The 20,694-nt window shown below is 37.3% G+C and overlaps 1 protein-coding gene across 4 annotated transcripts in view; it reads right to left on the reverse strand.

Moving 5' to 3' along the window:
• LOC127976175 (ras guanyl-releasing protein 3) overlaps positions 1-19,692 on the reverse strand; it is a 34,244-nt gene extending 14,552 nt beyond the window's left edge. Inside the window, exons 1-6 of one of the 4 annotated variants that reach the window (XM_052580414.1) lie at positions 19,674-19,692; positions 18,989-19,071; positions 10,803-10,862; positions 2,581-2,804; positions 1,105-1,207; positions 793-855 (exon numbers count right to left, since the gene is read on the reverse strand). In XM_052580414.1, coding sequence (XP_052436374.1) covers positions 793-855; positions 1,105-1,207; positions 2,581-2,650 — 236 coding nt within the window. In that variant the 5' untranslated portion in view covers positions 2,651-2,804; positions 10,803-10,862; positions 18,989-19,071; positions 19,674-19,692. The other 3 variants (XM_052580413.1, XM_052580415.1, XM_052580412.1) reach the window with 3 other exon arrangements.
• Positions 19,693-20,694: the final 1,002 nt, after the last annotated feature.

Below are 20,694 nucleotides of genomic sequence, written 5' to 3' on the forward strand. Positions count from 1 at the left end.
TTGGAGGAAAACATGTTTGACATTTTCAGCTAATTTTAGAGCATGTAATGTTGACGCGTCTCCTAGTGTGACGAGAAAATGAGATGATGCATCTCGAGGCGTTTATCCCAAAAAATATGTTTCTGTGTGAGTTTTTCGTGATCGGAAAGACTTTAAATTCTGGTTGTGTAAGACCCTCAGTCGTTGTTTATGTCGCCCATTTTGCCCTTAGTGACTGTTTATAAAATGAAGTCTATGATGTCTAGAATTTTTAAATCAGTATACGTTTCGTAAGCAGAGTAGTCTATTCCAGCCTTTAAATGTTAATTCCCACATCATTACATAGTCTTGTATTTATTCTCAAAACAAATCCTGAAATCCTGAATAAAAGCCTGTGGTTTCGGTGGAGTGATTTATCTGAAAACTGGCAGGCAGATGTGAACAGAGAAGAAAGGAAAGGTTGCCTGAGGAGACATGCTTTGTGAATAATAGATGGATGAATCGCTGAATCATTCTTTGCTATGCACTAAAACACAAAGTGTCCACTGTGGACAAATGTTGATCTGAAGGAGCGATTGCTGTCCTTGTGACATCATCACTCCTCATTCTGAGCGAAGGTGACAGTCACGCAGTCCCCGGAGAAAAAGAGGAAGAACAGAAAAAGAAAAAAAAAACACTATATAATAGCCTCCTCACGACATGTTCTGTTGTTGCCTAGCAATGCAAATAAACACCTTAAATCATTCAGAAGAGGAAACTCATGGGGAATAAATGGCTTGTTTATCTTGTTAAACGGAAGCTGTTTTTATTTACCTCATTAAATAGCAGATCTTCAGTCGTGTCCGCTGGCAGTCATCTCCCCGACAGTCACGATACGTGACAGAGAGTCAAGGAGCATTAAACATGCTGGAGAATGAATGGATGTACAGTATATGCACATAGAGTATGCAGTGAAGGAATGGCATTGCATTAAACAACATATTAATTCAAGTTTCAATTCAATTTATATAAAAGAAGGATAGCAGAAGCACACTTTCAAGTAAAACATTTCACAAAAAGAAGTTTTTGCATTAACGGCTAAGAAATGTAAGGTAGTATCATTCATACTTGACTGCCACAGGATATATAATCAGAAGTTTCCCAGCGAGCTCGGCGGAGGACACATACCAGCGATGCATCAGCAGAAGGGTTCGGGGAAGCTGATTTTCATGCAGTTCTCCTTCATCATCTAGAACAGAAAGAGGGAGGAATACTAGAACATCAGATATAATATAATATAACCATAATATAAATAATAAAAGAAAAAACATAATAGGTCACACTGTATTTTAAGGTACAGTTCTTGCTATTAACAAACCATTAACTGTGACATTTGCCTAAATAAACTCCTGATTTGCTGCTTATTATTAGTTAGTAAAGTAGTTAAGTTTAGGTTTTGGTAGGATTAGGGATGTAGAATATGGTCATGCAGAATATGTGTTTTATAAGTACTAATAAACAGGCATTCTAATAAAAGTGAAGTGACATTCAGCCAAGTATGGTGACCTATACTCAGAATTTGTGCTCTGCATATAACCCATCCGAAATGCACACACACAGAGCAGTGAACACACACACACACACACACACACTGTGAGCACACACCCGGAGCAGTGGGCAGCCATTTATGCTGCGGCGCCCGGGGAGCAGTTGGGGGTTTGATGCCTTGCTCAAGGGCACCTAAGTCGTGGTATTGAAGGTGGAGAGAGAGCTGTTCATGCACTCCCCCCACCCACAATTCCGTCCGGCCCGAGACTAGAACTCACAACCCTTCGATTGGGAGTCCAACCCTCTAACCATTAGGCCACGATGGTTAGATAAGCAACTAGTTAATAGAGATAAGCAACTAGTTAAAAGAGAGACTTGGTCCGTACTAAAGTGTTAACTTATAATATAAGAAAAAAATAGAGCATAAGTAATGGAGAAAGAGAGGATTACACATTTTGGTAGCACTTTATTTTACAGTCCTGTTCCTCATGTACATATTATGTACTTATTATAGTAATTACAATAACTATGTAATAACTATGTACTAACCCTGAACCTACTCCTAAACCTAACCCTACCCCATGTAGTTACCTTGTATTACCAGAACTTTCTTAGATAAATACACTTTAAGTGCACTATAAGTACATGTTAGTACACGTACTGTAAAATAAAGTGCAACCCACATTTTAATATGAATAGCAGCTCAAAAACAGAGATATGAGATACATATATGAAAACTGATATAAAGATCTAATGGAGGATAACAGTAAACAATCAATAACATGGGTCAATAACACTGATCAGTGATTATACTGATCAATAAAATCAGGAATTTTGAGTATGATCATTTATGGTTATTGGCAACTATGATAAAGCACAACAGAGGTAATTAATCATATGCAATCACAGCAATCCATAATGGCATCGACCATAACCAATAAAAGTGGTCAATTACTTTGATTATTAGTCAATTAATGAATATGAACCAACATGAGTTCTAGCAACTGAGCTAGTCTGAGATTGGTGTGTGAATCTGTTAAAAAAAAAAAGTGAATCATTTTAGTGTTCACTCACCAAACGCATGAATGCAGGCTTCCAGCAGTAGCTCCAGAGAAGCAGCTTTCCCCAGCGTAAATGAACCCATGACCTCCCGTCCGACCTGACCTCACCGGGACATCCAGCTCTCTGCCATTAGGCAAGTCACCCTCTTTCTCTCTTCTTTTCTCTTCTCTTCCACGTCTCTTCTCCTTTAAATGTGCTCAGTGTGCTCAGCAAAACAATGGTTGACTTGTGCCTCACTGCAGAAACAAACAAAACAGTGTCAATTATTAAAAAAAAAAAAAGTTAAAGAAATATTTTATAAAGCCTTCCACATGCTTGCACCGAGGGGCTTTTTAGTGAATGAACTGATGAGGCTTTATAATGAATGAACTGATGCTGTTAAGTAATCACCTCTCGCTATAAAGTTTGTAAGCTGATCTCCGTCTTTTTCACACTTTTGATGAATGCAGTACAAAATAGGCCCTGAAATTCCTTTTAAAAAGGAAAGGAAGTGCCTAACCTTCAAGAATGTTCATCGTCAACCTCAGGTGGTCAAACTAAATTAGCTATTTCATTTTATATCAAGGCTAGTCATTTTTGCTAAATATCCAAACCATGAATGTATGGCAGAAGCTATCACTTAGGAAGAGCTGAAATATTTGAGCCATAACAAAAAATGCAGTCAGTAAAAAAATATCAAAATAGATTTAAAATATGAAAACTGATAGATTATTGTCTTCCCATTATGCTCCCAAAATTGTTTTTTTTCCCGTGCTTTTTGCATTAAGAAGGATGTGCATAAAAATAGATAAATATATGAGTGTTAAGTAATAAAAATAAAGACAAATGTATTTTTTACAAAAATCATTTGCATATCAATTTGACAGATTGTGCCTAAATTACTAGGCTAATTTCATGTATAAAAATAGTTTATCTAACACATTTAATAGATCCTACAAAAGGCAAACAAACAAAATAACATGGGGTTTGTGCCTCAAATGCCTTACAAAATAAACTAATGGTATCCATAAAGTGCCTTTTGTATTTCGCCCTAACCCTTCTCTCCAAACCACATCAGCAGACAGACCTGCGTTAAAGTGGAATGGTTTGACTCCTTTATTCTTCTATGAACTCCCTATCGCAGCTATCAATATTTCATCTCTCTGGCGGGAGCTCTGTTTGCATGACGCTACATCACACATCACGATTCCACACGGATGGCATGACATCATTCTGGCCCAGTGAGCTGGACATACACTACCTGATTAGATAATAATAGTGTCTTAACTCATTATCACTTCTGAACGTGTGCGTGCCCACACGAAACGGATAACTAGCCCTTCAAACTGCCACTAAATCTTGCTCCTCTTGTGTTGCTTTGTTTTATTTCTGTCTTACGCTGTGATGTGTACCTCAGTTTTCCGGATGACGTGTGTTTTTTCCTGAATCCTTTATCTATGTTATCAAAACGGGCAGGGTAAGTGTGTGTTCCTGTGCACAAATAGCTAATAGATTAATTTTAGATTTGGGTTTATTTTTGTTGCAATGAGGATCAGAAAAAGTGCAATCTGAAGGATCAACAAAAAAATACAGACACTGGAAATCAAATCTAGCCATAACAACAACAACAACAACAGATGTACACAGAGGTTAAGCAGCTGCTTGCGACGGAGAAGGTTCGGATCAATCTTGTGGGACCTTCAGTCAGTATCCTGGTCTTTGAAGTAAAACAGTCCCTGTGTGAAGTCATGTGTGAGATACAAGGGCAAATGAGGTACCTGCGCTACTGTCAATAACTCTGTTCGGAATTCATTGCCGTTGTCTTGGAGACGCCCTTTCATGATGTCATAAATGACCCCAGCAAGTGAGGTGATGGAAGAGATGAAGGAATCTATGCGAGAGACGTGCAAAATAACTGCAAAACCATCCGACATTTCCATCCTGATCTAAATTAAATGCATTTTAAAGTACACCTGCACCCAAAACAGATCCCTGACCACAGAGATGAAGGGACCAGCGCCGTGGTTATAAATATCTCAGGCTAATTTTCACCTCACTCATCTGTGAGTTTGTGTGCTGACAGCGGGAACCTGTCCTGACTCGCCCCATCCAGACCAGCACACGCAGAGACATCAGTTACACAACCATCACATGAAACCAAATATATGAGAAATGTATGACTAAAGCTCTATAAAATCCTGCATGATCTAAAATGCAGTGTGATGCTAGTTAATAATAACGATTTAAGGTGAATCACTATTAAACAATGTCAGCAACATTTAGATCCTACATACAGTATTGTTCAAAATAATAGCAGTACAATGTGACTAACCAGAATAATCAAGGTTTTTCGTATATTTTTTTATTGCTACGTGGCAAACAAGTTACCAGTAGGTTCAGTAGATTCTCAGAAAACAAATGAGACCCAGCATTCATGATATGCACGCTCTTAAGGCTGTGCAATTGGGCAATTAGTTGAATTAGTTGAAAGGGGTGTGTTCAAAAAAATAGCAGTGTGGCATTCAATCACTGAGGTCATCAATTTTGTGAAGAAACAGGTGTGAATCAGGTGGCCCCTATTTAAGGATGAAGCCAACACTTGTTGAACATGCATTTGAAAGCTGAGGAAAATGGGTCGTTCAAGACATTGTTCAGAAGAACAGCGTACTTTGATTAAAAAGTTGATTAGAGAGGGGAAAACCTATAAAGAGGTGCAAAAAATGATAGGCTGTTCAGCTAAAATGATCTCCAATGCCTTAAAATGGAGAGCAAAACCAGAGAGACGTGGAAGAAAACGGAAGACAACCATCAAAATGGATAGAAGAATAACCAGAATGGCAAAGGCTCAGCCAATGATCACCTCCAGGATGATCAAAGACAGTCTGGAGTTACCTGTAAGTACTGTGACAGTTAGAAGACATCTGTGTGAAGCTAATCTATTTTCAAGAATCCCCCGCAAAGTCCCTTTGTTAAAAAAAAGGCATGTGCAGAAGAGGTTACAATTTGCCAAAGAACACATCAACTGGCCTAAAGAGAAATGGAGGAACATTTTGTGGACTGATGAGAGTAAAATTGTTCTTTTTGGGTCCAAGGGCCACAGGCAGTTTGTGAGACGACCCCCAAACTCTGAATTCAAGCCACAGTACACCGTGAAGACAGTGAAGCATGGAGGTGCAAGCATCATGATATGGGCATGTTTCTCCTACTATGGTGTTGGGCCTATTTATCGCATACCAGGGATCATGGATCAGTTTGCATATGTTAAAATACTTGAAGAGGTCATGTTGCCCTATGCTGAAGAGGACATGCCCTTGAAATGGTTGTTTCAACAAGACAATGACCCAAAACACACTAGTAAACGGGCAAAGTCTTGGTTCCAAACCAACAAAATTAATGTTATGGAGTGGCCAGCCCAATCTCCAGACCTTAATCCAATTGAGAACTTGTGGGGTGATATCAAAAATGCTGTTTCTGAAGCAAAACCAAGAAATGTGAATGAATTGTGGAATGTTGTTAAAGAATCATGGAGTGGAATAACAGCTGAGAGGTGCCACAAGTTGGTTGACTCCATGCCACACAGATGTCAAGCAGTTTTAAAAAACTGTGGTCATACAACTAAATATTAGTTTAGTGATTCACAGGATTGCTAAATCCCAGAAAAAAAAATGTTTGTACAAAATAGTTTTGAGTTTGTACAGTCAAAGGTAGACACTGCTATTTTTTTGAACACACCCCTTTCAACTAATTGCCCAATTGCACAGCCTTAAGATCGTGCATATCATGAATGCTGGGTCTTGTTTGTTTTCTGACAATCTACTGAACCTACTGGCAACTTGTTTGCCACGTAGCAATAAAAAATATACTAAAAACCTTGATTATTCTGGTTAGTCACATTGTACTGCTATTATTTTGAACAAAACTGTATATGCTTCAGTTTCTAAATTCCATAAATGAAGAAATTACACTCTTAAATGTTAGACTAGCTGCATTACTGTGTTCCTGTGAGAAAATGCATGTCAAATCTTTCTCATACCCTCCTTTAGTTGCCAACCTGACTCAATATTTCAAGACTCAGACTTTTTCCCTGCTGAATTATTTCGTATATTTCTGTGAAATGCTTTTATAAATAGATTTTGACCTTGTTGGAAATGTCGATGTTTTTCTTTGTAACAATGTTAGACAAACCGGCTTCTTTCAGTTCGGACAGCATAGAGAAGGCATATACAAAACAGATTTCTTTTGGTACATGCACTACTGTACAAAAGTTATGAATTAGTGACAGTAAATATAATTACAGTGTAAAAAATATCTTTTTTTCCATAAAAATATTAAGCAGCCTAACTGCTTTTAACAGTATTAGTAATAAGAAAAAGAAAATCTTGAGCACTTATTTAGAATGATTTAAAAAGGAGCGGATTAATAGATGCTTAAAAAATAAATTCAAGTATATTCAAAAATATACAGAAATTCTAAAGTTATAATAATATTTTACAATATCATCAAATATCATTTTAGGGGTAGTGTATATGCTAGTACACTCCTAAAATCACAAATGTATGCATTTAAAATGTAGTCTATCTCTCTCTAAAAAATGGTGACTCATCCTGCTCTACACAGATTGTTATCCAATCACATGCTCTCTAGAATGAGAATGCCCCGCCCTTGAATTCCACCTGCCTCTTACTAGCTTGTAACAAATTATGCTTATAACCTGAACTACTTTTTTAAAGGGGGAAAAGACACCCTATATGCCTCACCCAAATGTCTAATTTCAAAAGGAAACACATCAACTCAGGAAAGAATATTGCACTCATCAAGCTATTTAATGCTGTCTTTAAATGTGAGGTTCGAACAGCAGGAGTGCTACTTTTAATAGATAATGGAATACACTGCCTCAGACAAGACCTAAATAGCATTTAATATTCTCATAAATGCAAGAGCGCCAAAAAAGCTCTCGAAAATCAGAGCAAAACAGAGAGAGCGAAAGAATTACTCACTGAGAAAATTCAAGGACTCAGAACTTGAATGTGATGATGTCAATAACATAAAGAGTGAGCACAGATCGAAGATGCTTTTCCTAAGTCTCACACAAGAGCCAAAGATTCACATTTCCCTCATTCACTACCCCAAAATCTCCACATTGAGGACAGAGTCAAGTGTAACTGCCAAAAGTGTCTGTGGTTTGAGGACAGGAGCACTCCTCTCCAACAGAACAGATTGCGATCAGCTGACTGACACTATCCCACTGTCCTCCACGGCTGTTTGTAAACACCAACGCACATCAGACGGCCATATGACAGATCATCACAGCCAATCAGAGTGACAGAAGGGCTCAGAACATGAACAGGGGACAAGATGAATTCAAAAGGGAAAGGAAGAGATGATAAGAAAGAGACAGTGAAGTAGACATGTGACAATCAAGCTAGAAGAGACATAAAATGAATAATAATAAATTAAGTGAAAAAGAAAATGAAAACCCAAAAAGATACAGCCATAGAAATTAAGTTGGATATTTCTTATTGGCACTACACTATAGACAAAAACACTTCATGTGATGTGAAATAAGGCAGGGCGAGCAGGACAGAGTGTCTGGGTGAAAAGCAGATGTAGCAGATGTCTGTTTGTCTGGCAGCGAGAGAGGAACAGCTGCCCTCTACATCTGTGTGTGTGTGTGTGTGTGTGTGTGTGTAGTGAGATGAAGTCACTGGGTTCTCAGTGAACTGCACTGCAGCTGTTCAAAACCCACACTCCTGCTGACCCTCAAGAAAGGTCACAGAAGTCAAGCATATCAGCATTTCTGTATGACTTAAGACTGATGTAGGCCATTTCACCTGCAGTTATTGTAGTGCAGGTATTTTCCAACAGCATTCATTTTTACTATATTTTTTGTCCATTTTACTATTTATTTTTCCAGACATACAGTATGTCTTTCCCAATTTCCTGACAATCATAGCTTACATGTGCATTAGTCCATATGTTGTATGGCTGTGGAATTTCAGGGAAATTAATTGTCAATTTTCAAGTTTGCAACCATTTGGTGATATAATTCTGCTTTGTGTCACCAGTTTTTTGTTGATGTTGTTGTTTGGAGAAAAATGCAGTCTACAAAAACAGTAAGAGTGTTGTATTTTTAAGAGAAGTGTCTTATACGCACCAAGGCTACATTTCTTTAATTAAAAATACAGAGAAAAAAGTAAGGTGAAATATTATTATGAATTGAATGTTATTACAGTGCTACATATCTGAATATATCTTTAAATGTAAAATTCATTCCTGTGATGGCGAAGGAAAATGGTTACATGATCCTTCAGAAATTATTCTAATATGCTGATTTGTTGCTTGAGTAACATTTCGCATTTTCTTGAAAATTTTGAATGGCTAATGAATATTATGGAAATTAAAGAAAAATATTGATGGTCTATGTCTGTCTTGCTGCCTGTTATTAGTTGAGCAATGGTTTAAAGAAAAAAAAAATGTTGAAACCACAGTCATGTTTCCTTCTCCTCGATCTGTATATTTCCTCCTTATTACTGTAAATGTTTTGAACGACCTTGTTATGGGCTGATTATCAAGTTTAATTCACATGTACAATGCGCCCTTACAAAACATTTAGTAACCTGAGCAACATTAAACTACAGTAAGAATTAGATCTGTCTCTTTTCGTAGACAGCAATTGTGATGAGGACCACATCACAATATTCACACACAGAGTTTCCACTGCTTATACAGACAAGATAGAAATGAGCATGCATGGATGCACGCACACAAGAACATTCACACTCGCAGACAGAAAGCTCTCATATGCTCATGAACACAAACACAAAGACGCAAACTCATCTTGCTCCATTGAACCATTCACACAACGCCAGAGACATGCAATCAGTAAATGAGTTACCTCCCCACAACCTCATTATCAAAAAGTCATCTAAAGCTTCAGCCCACAGAGACAACAGCCGATTATCTCTGACAGTCGCTCTATAAAGCCTGATTTACTACAGATGAACCTAGCAAACCCAAAACACAACACCACCAGCAGTTCTAAATCAGATCAGGGCCCCAGCCTGTGTACTTTTGAGATTTACATCTTTCAGTCAAATTATGAACCATGAATCATCCTGTCAGTACATCAATTATAGGATTTAGTCTAGAACTAGCAACTTGACTTCCCAAACTACAAGCTACTCATAAAGTAGTTAAATGGACAGTTCACCCAAAGTTGATATAATTTTGCCATCATTTATTCACCATCATTTTGCTCTAAACCCGAATGACCTGGAACACAAGAAGTTTTTTTTTTTTTTAAAGAATGTTATTAACTGAACAGTTTTGGTTACCCCTGACTGCAACCACAGCAGTATTTATCTGGCAAAAAATAGTGTGGATATCATGTCAGCTGTAGCTGTGTGTCATAAACGAAAACCCAAAAATGTACAAAATATTTTGCTACACAAAAGACGTAGCATGCTGCACAAGGACTTCCTGTGCAGGGAAATAAATCAGTGAATCATTTGAAGTTGTACATTTACAACTGCTTGAACAAATCAATTCACTAAAATGAACTGGAATTTTGGAAAAGTAGCTTGTAACTGGAAAATCAAGACCTTTATTTTTATATCTATGCATCTTGAAGATGTTTTTATCCAAAGCAACATTGCATTCAACTGTATAAGTAAACTGACGTAATCATAACCTTGTGCAGTGCTCTACTGTTTGAGCTACAGGAACCTCCAAATAAAATATTTTGAAACCAGTGTATCCACTTTCACGCTACTGAAAAAGGTAGTATCACTGCTGCTTTGAGTCAGGTACTCTCTAACACTGAAGGGTACAGCATCCGTGCAAATGAAAAAGGAACAACACAACTTTGGGTAACGTTTCTCTCTGAAACAGAGCTGCTAACATCCTGCCACACACTGCAAAGGGACAGAGCAGGAACTAGAGTCTGTGTGAAATTGCCATATAGAAAAGGCTAAAACAAAGTAATTATCCGGAGGAACAAAAGAGGTGTATAATTCATAAAGCAGTGGCTGTCGCTTGTTCCTCACACTGAGCTGAAACTTCCCCGACACCATGCATTTTTAAAGAGACATGCTAATGCTAACCTACTTAAAAGTTTGATCTTAACTTGACTGGTCTGTTGTTCATTCGGACATCTAGACCAAGAGTTGAAACTAGACGATGATCTGACTGATGAGGACCTGGATAAGTTCAGATATTTCATGACACATTGGAAAAGCACAAAAATGATAACTCACTCTAAAGTCTGGGACGCATCTGGCCTTAGAGAGCAACTGCTTTACCTCACGATCAGAAATCTGGATGAAAGGGAGGAATCTGTTACTGAATATACAGCTTTTGGCAATTGCAACACATGACAGAGGGTTATTAAAAACAGTTTTACACTTTCATTTAAAGGAACTGTGCAACCAAAAATGAAAATCGTTTCAGCATTTATTCACTGAAAATCTTAACGAAGATGCATAAGTTACGGCAAACACTTTTGGGTTTAGAAACTCATTGAGAATCGAGATGGATAATTTGAAAGGAAATAAATAAATGTTTTAAAACATATTTTTAAGATTCTCAGAGTTTACTGGAAAACATATTTTGGAACAATAGTTTTTATTTAAAAATAAATAAATAAATAAAAACACTACAAATGTATTTGCTTTTAATTGAAAATGTTACTCTAAATGTTGATTTACACATCTAATATTATAGCATGCTGTAAAGACACACTTGATAAAAAATATTTTTCTGATAATATTTAAATTATTTATTTGGCTTCAAATACAGTAACAATATATTATAAAATATCATGCTTTTTCAATTAAAAGAAAAGAAAATATTTAGAGAAAAAAATTAAAAGAAAAATATATATTTAACATTATTAAACCATTGAAATGTTTAACGTTATATGCAGAGAGAAAGGGGAAGTGAATGCTGTCTGTAAAAATTTGACAGTGAATATAATGAGTTAGATCTCTGGACCCCAACATTGTGAAATTCAACAAGAAGGCCTGTGAACACCATGTGGCACTAGTGAATGTGAGAAATATTCATTCTGGTTCTCTCGCTCTCTTTCTCCCACAGTTCACTGATGCAGATGAAGGGATTGTTTGTCTAAAAGGCGAATGGACTTCCTTCTATTCTGGCCCTTTTCCTGTCTGTGTAGCAGGCGTTCCTGTGCCAGGCTAAAAATACTCCAAAACACACCGTAAACTGAAGCCCGGCACACAGGAACCACGTCACAATACACACGCGGGAGGGGTGGCGGCGACCAGCAATCTGTCCTTTTGTGTGTGCAAAAGGGGGTGTGAGGGAAAGAAAAAGATAATGAGTGCAAGACAATAGTCAGGAGTGTAAGCATTGCTGTCTTTTTCTTTCTCCTCACCAATGCGGGTTAAATAAAGGCAGGTTGTTTTTTTCCAGTCAGTGGCTTTTGAACAGGATGTCATAGACACGGAGTGGATCTGCGTCACGTGGTTTCCGCCTCCCCCAAAATAATCAAGCCAGAGTAACTATAGCTTCAATAAACAGCATGACCTTGATCTGTTCTCAAATGAGAGCGACAAACCAATTGCAAATACATCAAACTCTAAGACCGAACAACAGCGAGGGACATTAACAGCATGTTCAAACAATGGACAACCCCAATTTTCAACTTTCTCTTTTGTTTCAAAGGCCCTCTATTCAAACTAGTGCCAGATATAATTAATATGACTACCATGTATAGAAATTCAGAGCCTATTTTTCCAGCTTCCATTCTTCCATTCTCTGGTTACCATAGTGAGGAGAATTTATTCAGAGACAACAGGACTTCCCACCCAGCGGGGTGTCATTCAACTGCCGATATTTACGGGCAGGGATTACTCACAGATAGGATCACCCACCCTCAGGGCCCCCAAGTATGCCCTACGAAAGCTTGCATTTTCCCATCTATCTGTTTTGGTCTGTTTTAGTGGGACTGGTTGAGGTACAAGCTCTTCGATCTGTCTGTGGTTTGTATACGCAGTACAGGGGTGAAGACAGGTTTCAGAACGGAAGAGCTTTGCACAAGTAATGGCTTGGTAACACTAAACATGCAACAGCTGAATTTAACTCCAGTTTCAGGTGAGTCTCGCAGAACCACTGAATGATCCAAGATCTTCCCTCAGGACTGCAATACAGCGAGACATATTTACAACTCTCACCTGTTCAGGACACCTGTTTTGTGAAGAACTCCTTCTCATCTAATGCACCAATACTATAGGCACTTGCAATCCATTAGAGAAGTATTATAGTTGCATTTTATGGAGCTTTGGCATATGCCAAGGTGCCAAATGTATTTTCCATATACCAGATTATTGATATGGCACTTAAATTAATTTTTCTAAAGGATATTTTAGCAGAAACATGTATGAATCACATCTGATAACTTCATTAAGTATCTTATTATTACTGCTATGAAAGAGCAACCTAGTTCATTTGAAGGCAGACTTATCTGTACTTTTTTGTTAATAATCAACAAAGGGTCCCATCATTCACCAAAGTGTTTATGCTAGTTTCAGCCCGACGCAGTTCTCATTTTCCCATCCTCCGCCGTGTTGTTTAAATAGCAAATGGATTTGCGCCTATGGGCGTGCTGGTCTAAAAAAGAGGTGTGTTAAGGCGCATTGTTGACACGTTGCTATTTTGAAAAACTGAAAATAGTGTGCTCCGTTGACCAACTTTTTGCTTGTTATTTAAAGAGCGCGTTAGTAAAATGCGCCTATAGGTGGGTGCACATACACTTTGTTTATTACACACACAGGGATGAGCGGCAGCACACAAAAATGTTAATGGTTGATTAATGTTGACATCAATGAGACATCAACCAAATGAGACACAGGGCCCACGACCGAGACAAAGCATCTAGATAGAATTTTTTTTTACCCATTCTCAGTGGGAAAGTGTCCATTGTTCAAAAAAAGTTGCCCTGTGTATCATCGGCCTAACTGTATTACAGCATAAATTCCAACATTTTAAAGAACGCAGCACTGACCTCACATCGTAATGTGTGAACAGTTCACTGAATCATCATTAAATGACGACATAGGCCATAGCAACCTTGAAGGACACCTCCATCTCTTTTTTTCTCTAAATGTGCATTATGTGTGTACTGTATGTGTGTAACACCAGCAGCTGTTTCTCTGTCCTCCTTCCTGTTCATTCAAAAGGGTTGCAGATCATCTTCTTTCGCCTCATTGAGTCTAAAAAAGAACCAGCTAAACACAAACAATGAGCACATATCCTGCTCCGCCACACTCTAACAGTGTTTGTTTTAAACAGATACAAGAACATTAGTATTGGGCTATTTTTACTGATGTGTGCTGTGTCTATGAAATCTGGTTTATTTTTTCCTAAATTCTGTAAATGTTTCCCCCAAATTCAGTTTTATCTCCATTTAAATTTTTCTGGATTATGTTTTTTAACAAGTGCTTCAGTGTGTAGTAAACTAAAGTACAGTACTTGTCTGCGGCATTCATTAACAGAGACACGCAGAACATGCAGGATTCATATTTATACCGACTTTTGCGTGCGTCTTAATAGTTACAGAAAGTAGTCCATATTGGACTTTGTTTAAGTGTAATGACCTACTTTTGAATAATTCATTCAAATTTTGACAAATTCCATTACATTCTGTGTTAAACTGTGAATTCTGTTTTTATGACTGGATTCTTCGATTCCGTCCACGCTTTCCACATCGCGAAAATCATAGGGCCCGACAGAAGACAAGAACAATGCATATGAAACCTCTTTATAAAGTACTGACAGTCCATCACCCTTCTGAAAAAGCTGTTTCAGATTAATAAATGTGAAAAGACTGATTCATATTTAAGTTAGGGTAACCATATTTTAGTTTTCCGAACTGTGGGTGTGGGTGTGGCGGGGGGTTGAGATGTGGTTGGTTGGTGGTTAAAGTATTGACGAAAGCACAATCCCAAATATCAGAACTCAAAATACATATTTTACAGTAACTGTTATGCATAATATTTTACTGTCACTGTTATGCATATCGATCATAAACATAGCTAAAAAGCTTCCTACCAGTAGCCCTCCTTCACATAACTTAACATCTAGCACATTTTCATCAAATCAGGGCCATAGCTGGGGTTTGCAGGACCCCGGTGCAGGTTGTACCCATGGGCCCTGTTTGTAATCGTGTAAATAGCACAAATAAATAAATAGAACAAAGATAGAAATTAAACAATGTTTAATTTTTTCAAGTTCGTATTCGTCACCACCACTATACTAGCAAAGGCCCAAAAATGTTTCAATACAAGCATTTCAGTCAAATGTCATTTATGCAACATTTCAAACCCATGGGGAAAATCAACCCATGGCAACAGTTTAAAAGCTGCAGGAGTCAGATTTGACTGATCACGGGATGAGAGGAGAGATGGCTGACAGATCATGCTGGACGATTTGCTGCTCTACAGATCCTGAGCTCAATGACAAATATCTGATCTTCCTTTTCACAGGGCGCACGTGACTGCAAAATCGAAAGTGAAGTGCGGGCGCTCATTCAAAAGAGATTTAAATATTAATAGCGGATCCCTATTGCGTGAAAAATAAATGCAATATTAGAATGTTTGCAGGATCACTGGACACACAAAATCATGGTTAGAAATTCAGTATGAGCGGGATTAAGAAAAAAAAGAACTCCCAGGGCTTTAAAACAAAAATACACACAATAAATGGCGACTGTAGAAAAAAAAAATCCCAGATGTTTTGGGCGATTGTGAACGACCTCTTTCACTAATTGTTATGTGGCTGAGGTTTGTGTCACATGAAAAGCTGTGGAAGATTTGAGGTCATATCTTTGATGAAACCATGCCTCTCTTGTCTAAGCATCCAGTTTACCAAACATTTACTTGGATTTCGCAGAAACATTCTTAGAAATTCCTTGAAACATCTAACTAAAATGTTGAACTGCTCAGAACCAGATTTTGCTGTTCAGTAATCACGACTAAGACATTTATCCAGACTTCACACTTACAAACTACTAACATGTAACTTTTATCTAATACTATGGAAGTCTTGGATAATATTACACATTGTAAAGACCTGATAAAAACGTTGTGTCTTTTCGTGGAGGTTGATTTTGTGGCTCTCATTAAAAGCTGTAGCTAATGTGTGACTGAGTGAATTCATGCGTGCTGTCTGAATATGAGGAAATGTTACAGGTGTACTTTACATTCATATGACCCTGCATTATGCGTGCACTGAATGACACAAGAAGTAACTTTTGACATTTAAATTACGCTACTGAAAGACTGATCCAGGATCAGGGATCAAACATTTCTGACGGGAGTTAAGTGCTTTTTGCTGTAGTTCTCTGCCATCTGGTTCCACTGTAGAAAGTGTGAGAATTTCTGTATCTTATTTATAGTTCGAAAGAGGAAGACTAGAGTAAAAGATTGAGGAAATTAAAATTAACACCATTTCCTCATATTGTTAATGATTCATTGGTGCATGTCATTTAAAAAAAAAAGAAAGGTTTTCTTCACCACCACTACCTTTAATTAAAATATAATAACTTCCTTTTTTAATGAAACAATTTTCCTTTTTCTGCTGACATCACATAGGCAATTGGATAACTACTATTTAAACAAACTTGAATACGGCTTATCTTCCTTCCACTTTTACCCATCATATAAATTCCTTATGGACAGAATCAAGTAATTACACTTTTTTTCCTCGTGAAAAAGAAGAAATATGTCAAATTGCTGAAAGAAAATGGGTTGCAGTTCAGTAGTTCATCCAAAAATGGAACAGATTTTGTAAAATTTACCATTACATCACTTGCTTACTAATGGGTCTTCTGCAGTGAAGAAGTGCTGTCAGAATGAAAGTCCAAACAGCTGATGAAAGCATGAATCATAGTCAAAAATGAACATTTTGTAAAGCGGAAAGCTGTGTGTTTGTGATAAACAAATCCGTCAAGACTTCAAACCCTTATCCTAAATACGTTCTCCTGTTAATAAGTTGTCTTGCCTGTATCGGGAGAAAAATATGCACAGATCAAATATTGTTTAAAAGTGAAAAGGTTTCAAAACAAATATGTCAGTGGATTTTGATGTGAGAGGACCACAAGGATGGACTTTTTCACTGGAGAAAGAGTTATAATGGCTTATAAACAGAAGCGACAGTTTACAAGGAAAACGCTGTTACTTACAAACTTCACAGGACGTTAATTGATGGACTTTACGTCTATTGTTGGTTTGTTTTTATCAGCTACTTGGACTCTCATTCTGATGGCACCCATTCATTGCAGAGGATCTGGTTCATTGGTGAACAAACGATGCAATCCAGACTTACGTACACATGTCTTGACCGTATCAGCAAAGCAAAACTTTGTGCATATACTTTCGAAAGGCTAGTTAAAGAATCACTCTTATATGGACAGAAGATGTGAAGAAAAAAGAAGAAGAGACATGTGAACACATACGCAGCAGGGTGCAAAAACACATCGACACGCTTGTTCTATAAATAGTCCGTCATTTTACTGGCTCACAACTGTACTGCAAATAACACAGATAAGAGAAAGATGGTTAAGAAATAGAAATAGGAAGTAAAAAGACACTATGAAAAAAAAAAGAAATGAGACAGCATATGAGGGATAGTATTTAGTGGAGTGAGACAGTGAGGAAGAACCATCCATGTTACAGACACCTGCCTGCACTTGCCGTCATAGACAGCTCTGAGAATGAGTGCGTGTTCAGCGAATACATGAGTGCTTATGTGTTAAAAGAGTTTAAATATTACTGGCCGCTGATCCGACCCGCAGATTTTTCAGCACACTGAGCAAAGAGATGGAAAAAGACCAGAGAAGGTTATTATTTACACCTGATTACCAAGCCAACTAAAAACTGACTTCTATTGTTTGCATAGGAAGTTCAATAACTACATGCAAATTATAATCCTAAAAAAACTCCATTATTTACTGTACTTATCAATGTTAAAAATGCATAATTTAGACGTCTGAGTACCTTATTTGACAAGCATAGTCATTGATTCAAAGAGAGAAGCTGTTGTACAACAGTAATTCAACATCCTGTAATCCAAATTTAGATGTTCACGTGTGCATGTAATGAGTTATTACTGCACAGGAATTCATACAAGAACTGTTTAGAGACACTAGGCTTGTGGCCAGCTCTAAATAAGGTCCTTATAAGTCAGAGGTTAATGCTGCAGTATACATGACCTCTTCTATTTGCTGTTTGCTTTATGGAAAACTTTATGAGACGATGATAATTAACTGTGATTTTTCCATTAATGCATTAACTTGAAACACGGACATGGTTAATAAAACCAGTGAGAGTGAGCTGCTGAGATAAACTTGCATGCATTTGTTGGAAAGAAAGAGTCAGTGTGTATCCATGTGTGCGAGTGGGATTCTAAGAGAACTTAGATGTCCTTGGGCCACGATCGTCCCTGTGACTTATGAACAAAAGTTGAAACTACAACAACACTTGCAATGCAACATCTGAGCAGACTGCAATGTGGACTGACTCAAAATCAGCATCATGTCCCCACAGTGCTTTGCAGGAAATTGTGTGTTTTTTGTTAATGTTAATACACGCATCAATAAATTTAAATCATTATGTTTTAAGGAGCTACACTCTTACAGACGTGGTAATATAAGTTCATTATTACAACAGACTAACCCAAACTGTAACCCTAAAAAAATTATATTATTAATTAATCCATATATATATATATATATATATATACACACACACACACACACACACACACGTACACATAAAATGTCTCAACATAAATAATACAAATATTTAAAATAAAATATATATATATTTAACTATGAATAACTACGTACATAAAATTACGATTTTTTTTTTACTGTATCTACTTTATGATATATATAATTTATAGAATGAAAAAATAATATATATAACCTTATCACCAAAACTTTTTTCTCAAACATATTGCTAATAAATTTAAAAGAATATATGCACAAAATCAAACCTGCATACAATACACACACTCTCTGCACAACATGATTTTCAGACTGACCTATTATCTACAGACACTGACCAGCCCTGTGATCATCTGGACTGACAAATAAATATCAGTGTTTCCCAAACTGGCTCCGATTATCACACAAACACGACACAACATGATACACCACCAGAAAAGTTTGTGACCTTGGAATTCCTCTGTCAAATCTCTCTTGCTGCAACATGTTTGCGTTAAGAGTGTAAAGTTGCCTTCTGTACTCTTCAGATCGCAGTAAAAACACCTGACTACAGACTACACACATTTTGATTGTTCAGAGTGTGTGAACTAATGTCCAACATGCCACGGTTTACCATTAGTTTGTGTTTAACCACTGAATCAGAGGCTTTAAAAAGGAGCGACAGTCTGTTATGTGATCAAATGAAAGAGATCTTACCTGCCTGTGCAGATCACTGGAGCTCTTTTGACTCAGCATAGGTGTGAATCATCCAGCGAATCTCTCTGCAAGTTCATGTCTCCCTTCACAAGAAAGAAAGAAAATAAGTACTGCATGTCAAATGCACTCAGATCAAAGCGCACACAATCAGCAACAGTGTGGAGTGCAAGAGCCAAGCATGTGATACTGACCCCACACAGATGCACGCTGCCTCTCTCCTCCCTTTGCTTTCTCTGGCCCTCCCCCTTCACTTCCACTGCTCTTTACTCGGTCCCACCCCTCACTTCCCTTTGCTCTGTCTCTTTTCGCTCCATCAATCAATCATACCTTTCTTCCCCCTCCACCCCCCTCTCTCTCTCTCCCTCTGTAACACACACGCACACACACACACACACACACACACACACACACACACACAAACGCACGCACACACACAGTTCCAGTACATAAATTTGACATTAACAAGCAGAAAGTAAAGGCAATTGTCCTTAAATTAGTCTTAACAAATAATCTTTAGTGAGAAGTAGGTTACTGTATAGTAATGGTATTAGATTATGATAGCTTGGTCATTTGATAAATATATTTATATATACTATATAAGTACTATACTCATATACTATAGTACAAAATATACTATGTACTCATATACTATGTACAAAATTAATAAATGTTTATCTCTGCTCACCTGTTTTGTTAGATGATCTCTAGTTGCCTTTTCAGGTCAGTTTCTTTCTGCCTTGCTTTTGTGTGCTTTGAAGAAAAAAATATTTACAGGAAACATGAGTAAAGAAATGCAAATAAAGCACACAAATCTTAAATATTATATAATAAATACTAAAATATTCTTAAGACATGCAAATAGATCAGTGGACATTAAATATTGATTTCGTGATCAATTACAATGTATAAAACTATCAACAAAGTAAAAGATCAACACAGTGACAAAACTAAAAGTCAAAGTATGTAGCGTTTTCGGTGGGAAAATACTCTTATTGCAGATTAATACGCAGAGACAACGAGCAAGCAATTAAAAAGTTTACTTTTACGAAAACTATCAACATGTCTCGGCTACTGTAAAAGTTTCACCATTTGTTTTGAGCTACCAGCTGACAACTTTTATTTGACCAATGGCGTGGGCTGTGGGCGTGGCTATCTGTTTGTTCGACCAATGGCTGACAGGAGATATTTGTGGCAATTTTCCAAACCAAGACATATTCAGAACACGAATTAAGATATTTTTGATCAAATATGTGACCCTGTATAGACCGCTACACACTGATACAAACGCTACACACGTTACACCACTGATGTCACGTGGATTGTTTTATTGATGTAAATGTTATGTTTCTGGGACCGGGAATATTTCAGTTTCTTTGCTGTCTATGCTGGATCAGAGAGCTCTCAGATTTTAATTTTCAGTTATTTGTGAACTAACCCTTTAAGCTTTAGAAGTTCTCTAAATTATTTTTAATACAATCCGTAGAATGAAAGTACTGTCCGTTTCACTTACCCGGATGAACGATCTTCAGTGTGTATCAACTGAATGACGCGATTTACCAACCTGAATGCAGCATTCCAGAGAACTGTACAATAAGTCATAACAGCCCGTTTGATATCAAAAGCCATTTGTTAAGTTTGTGCCATTGTTTTTTTCATTGAGAAACAATCGATGTGAATCATAAATCACCTGACTTCTCAACACAAGA

The sequence above is a fragment of the Carassius gibelio genome, chromosome B17 (assembly GCF_023724105.1).
Source record: "Carassius gibelio isolate Cgi1373 ecotype wild population from Czech Republic chromosome B17, carGib1.2-hapl.c, whole genome shotgun sequence".
Lineage (NCBI taxonomy): Eukaryota > Metazoa > Chordata > Actinopteri > Cypriniformes > Cyprinidae > Carassius > Carassius gibelio.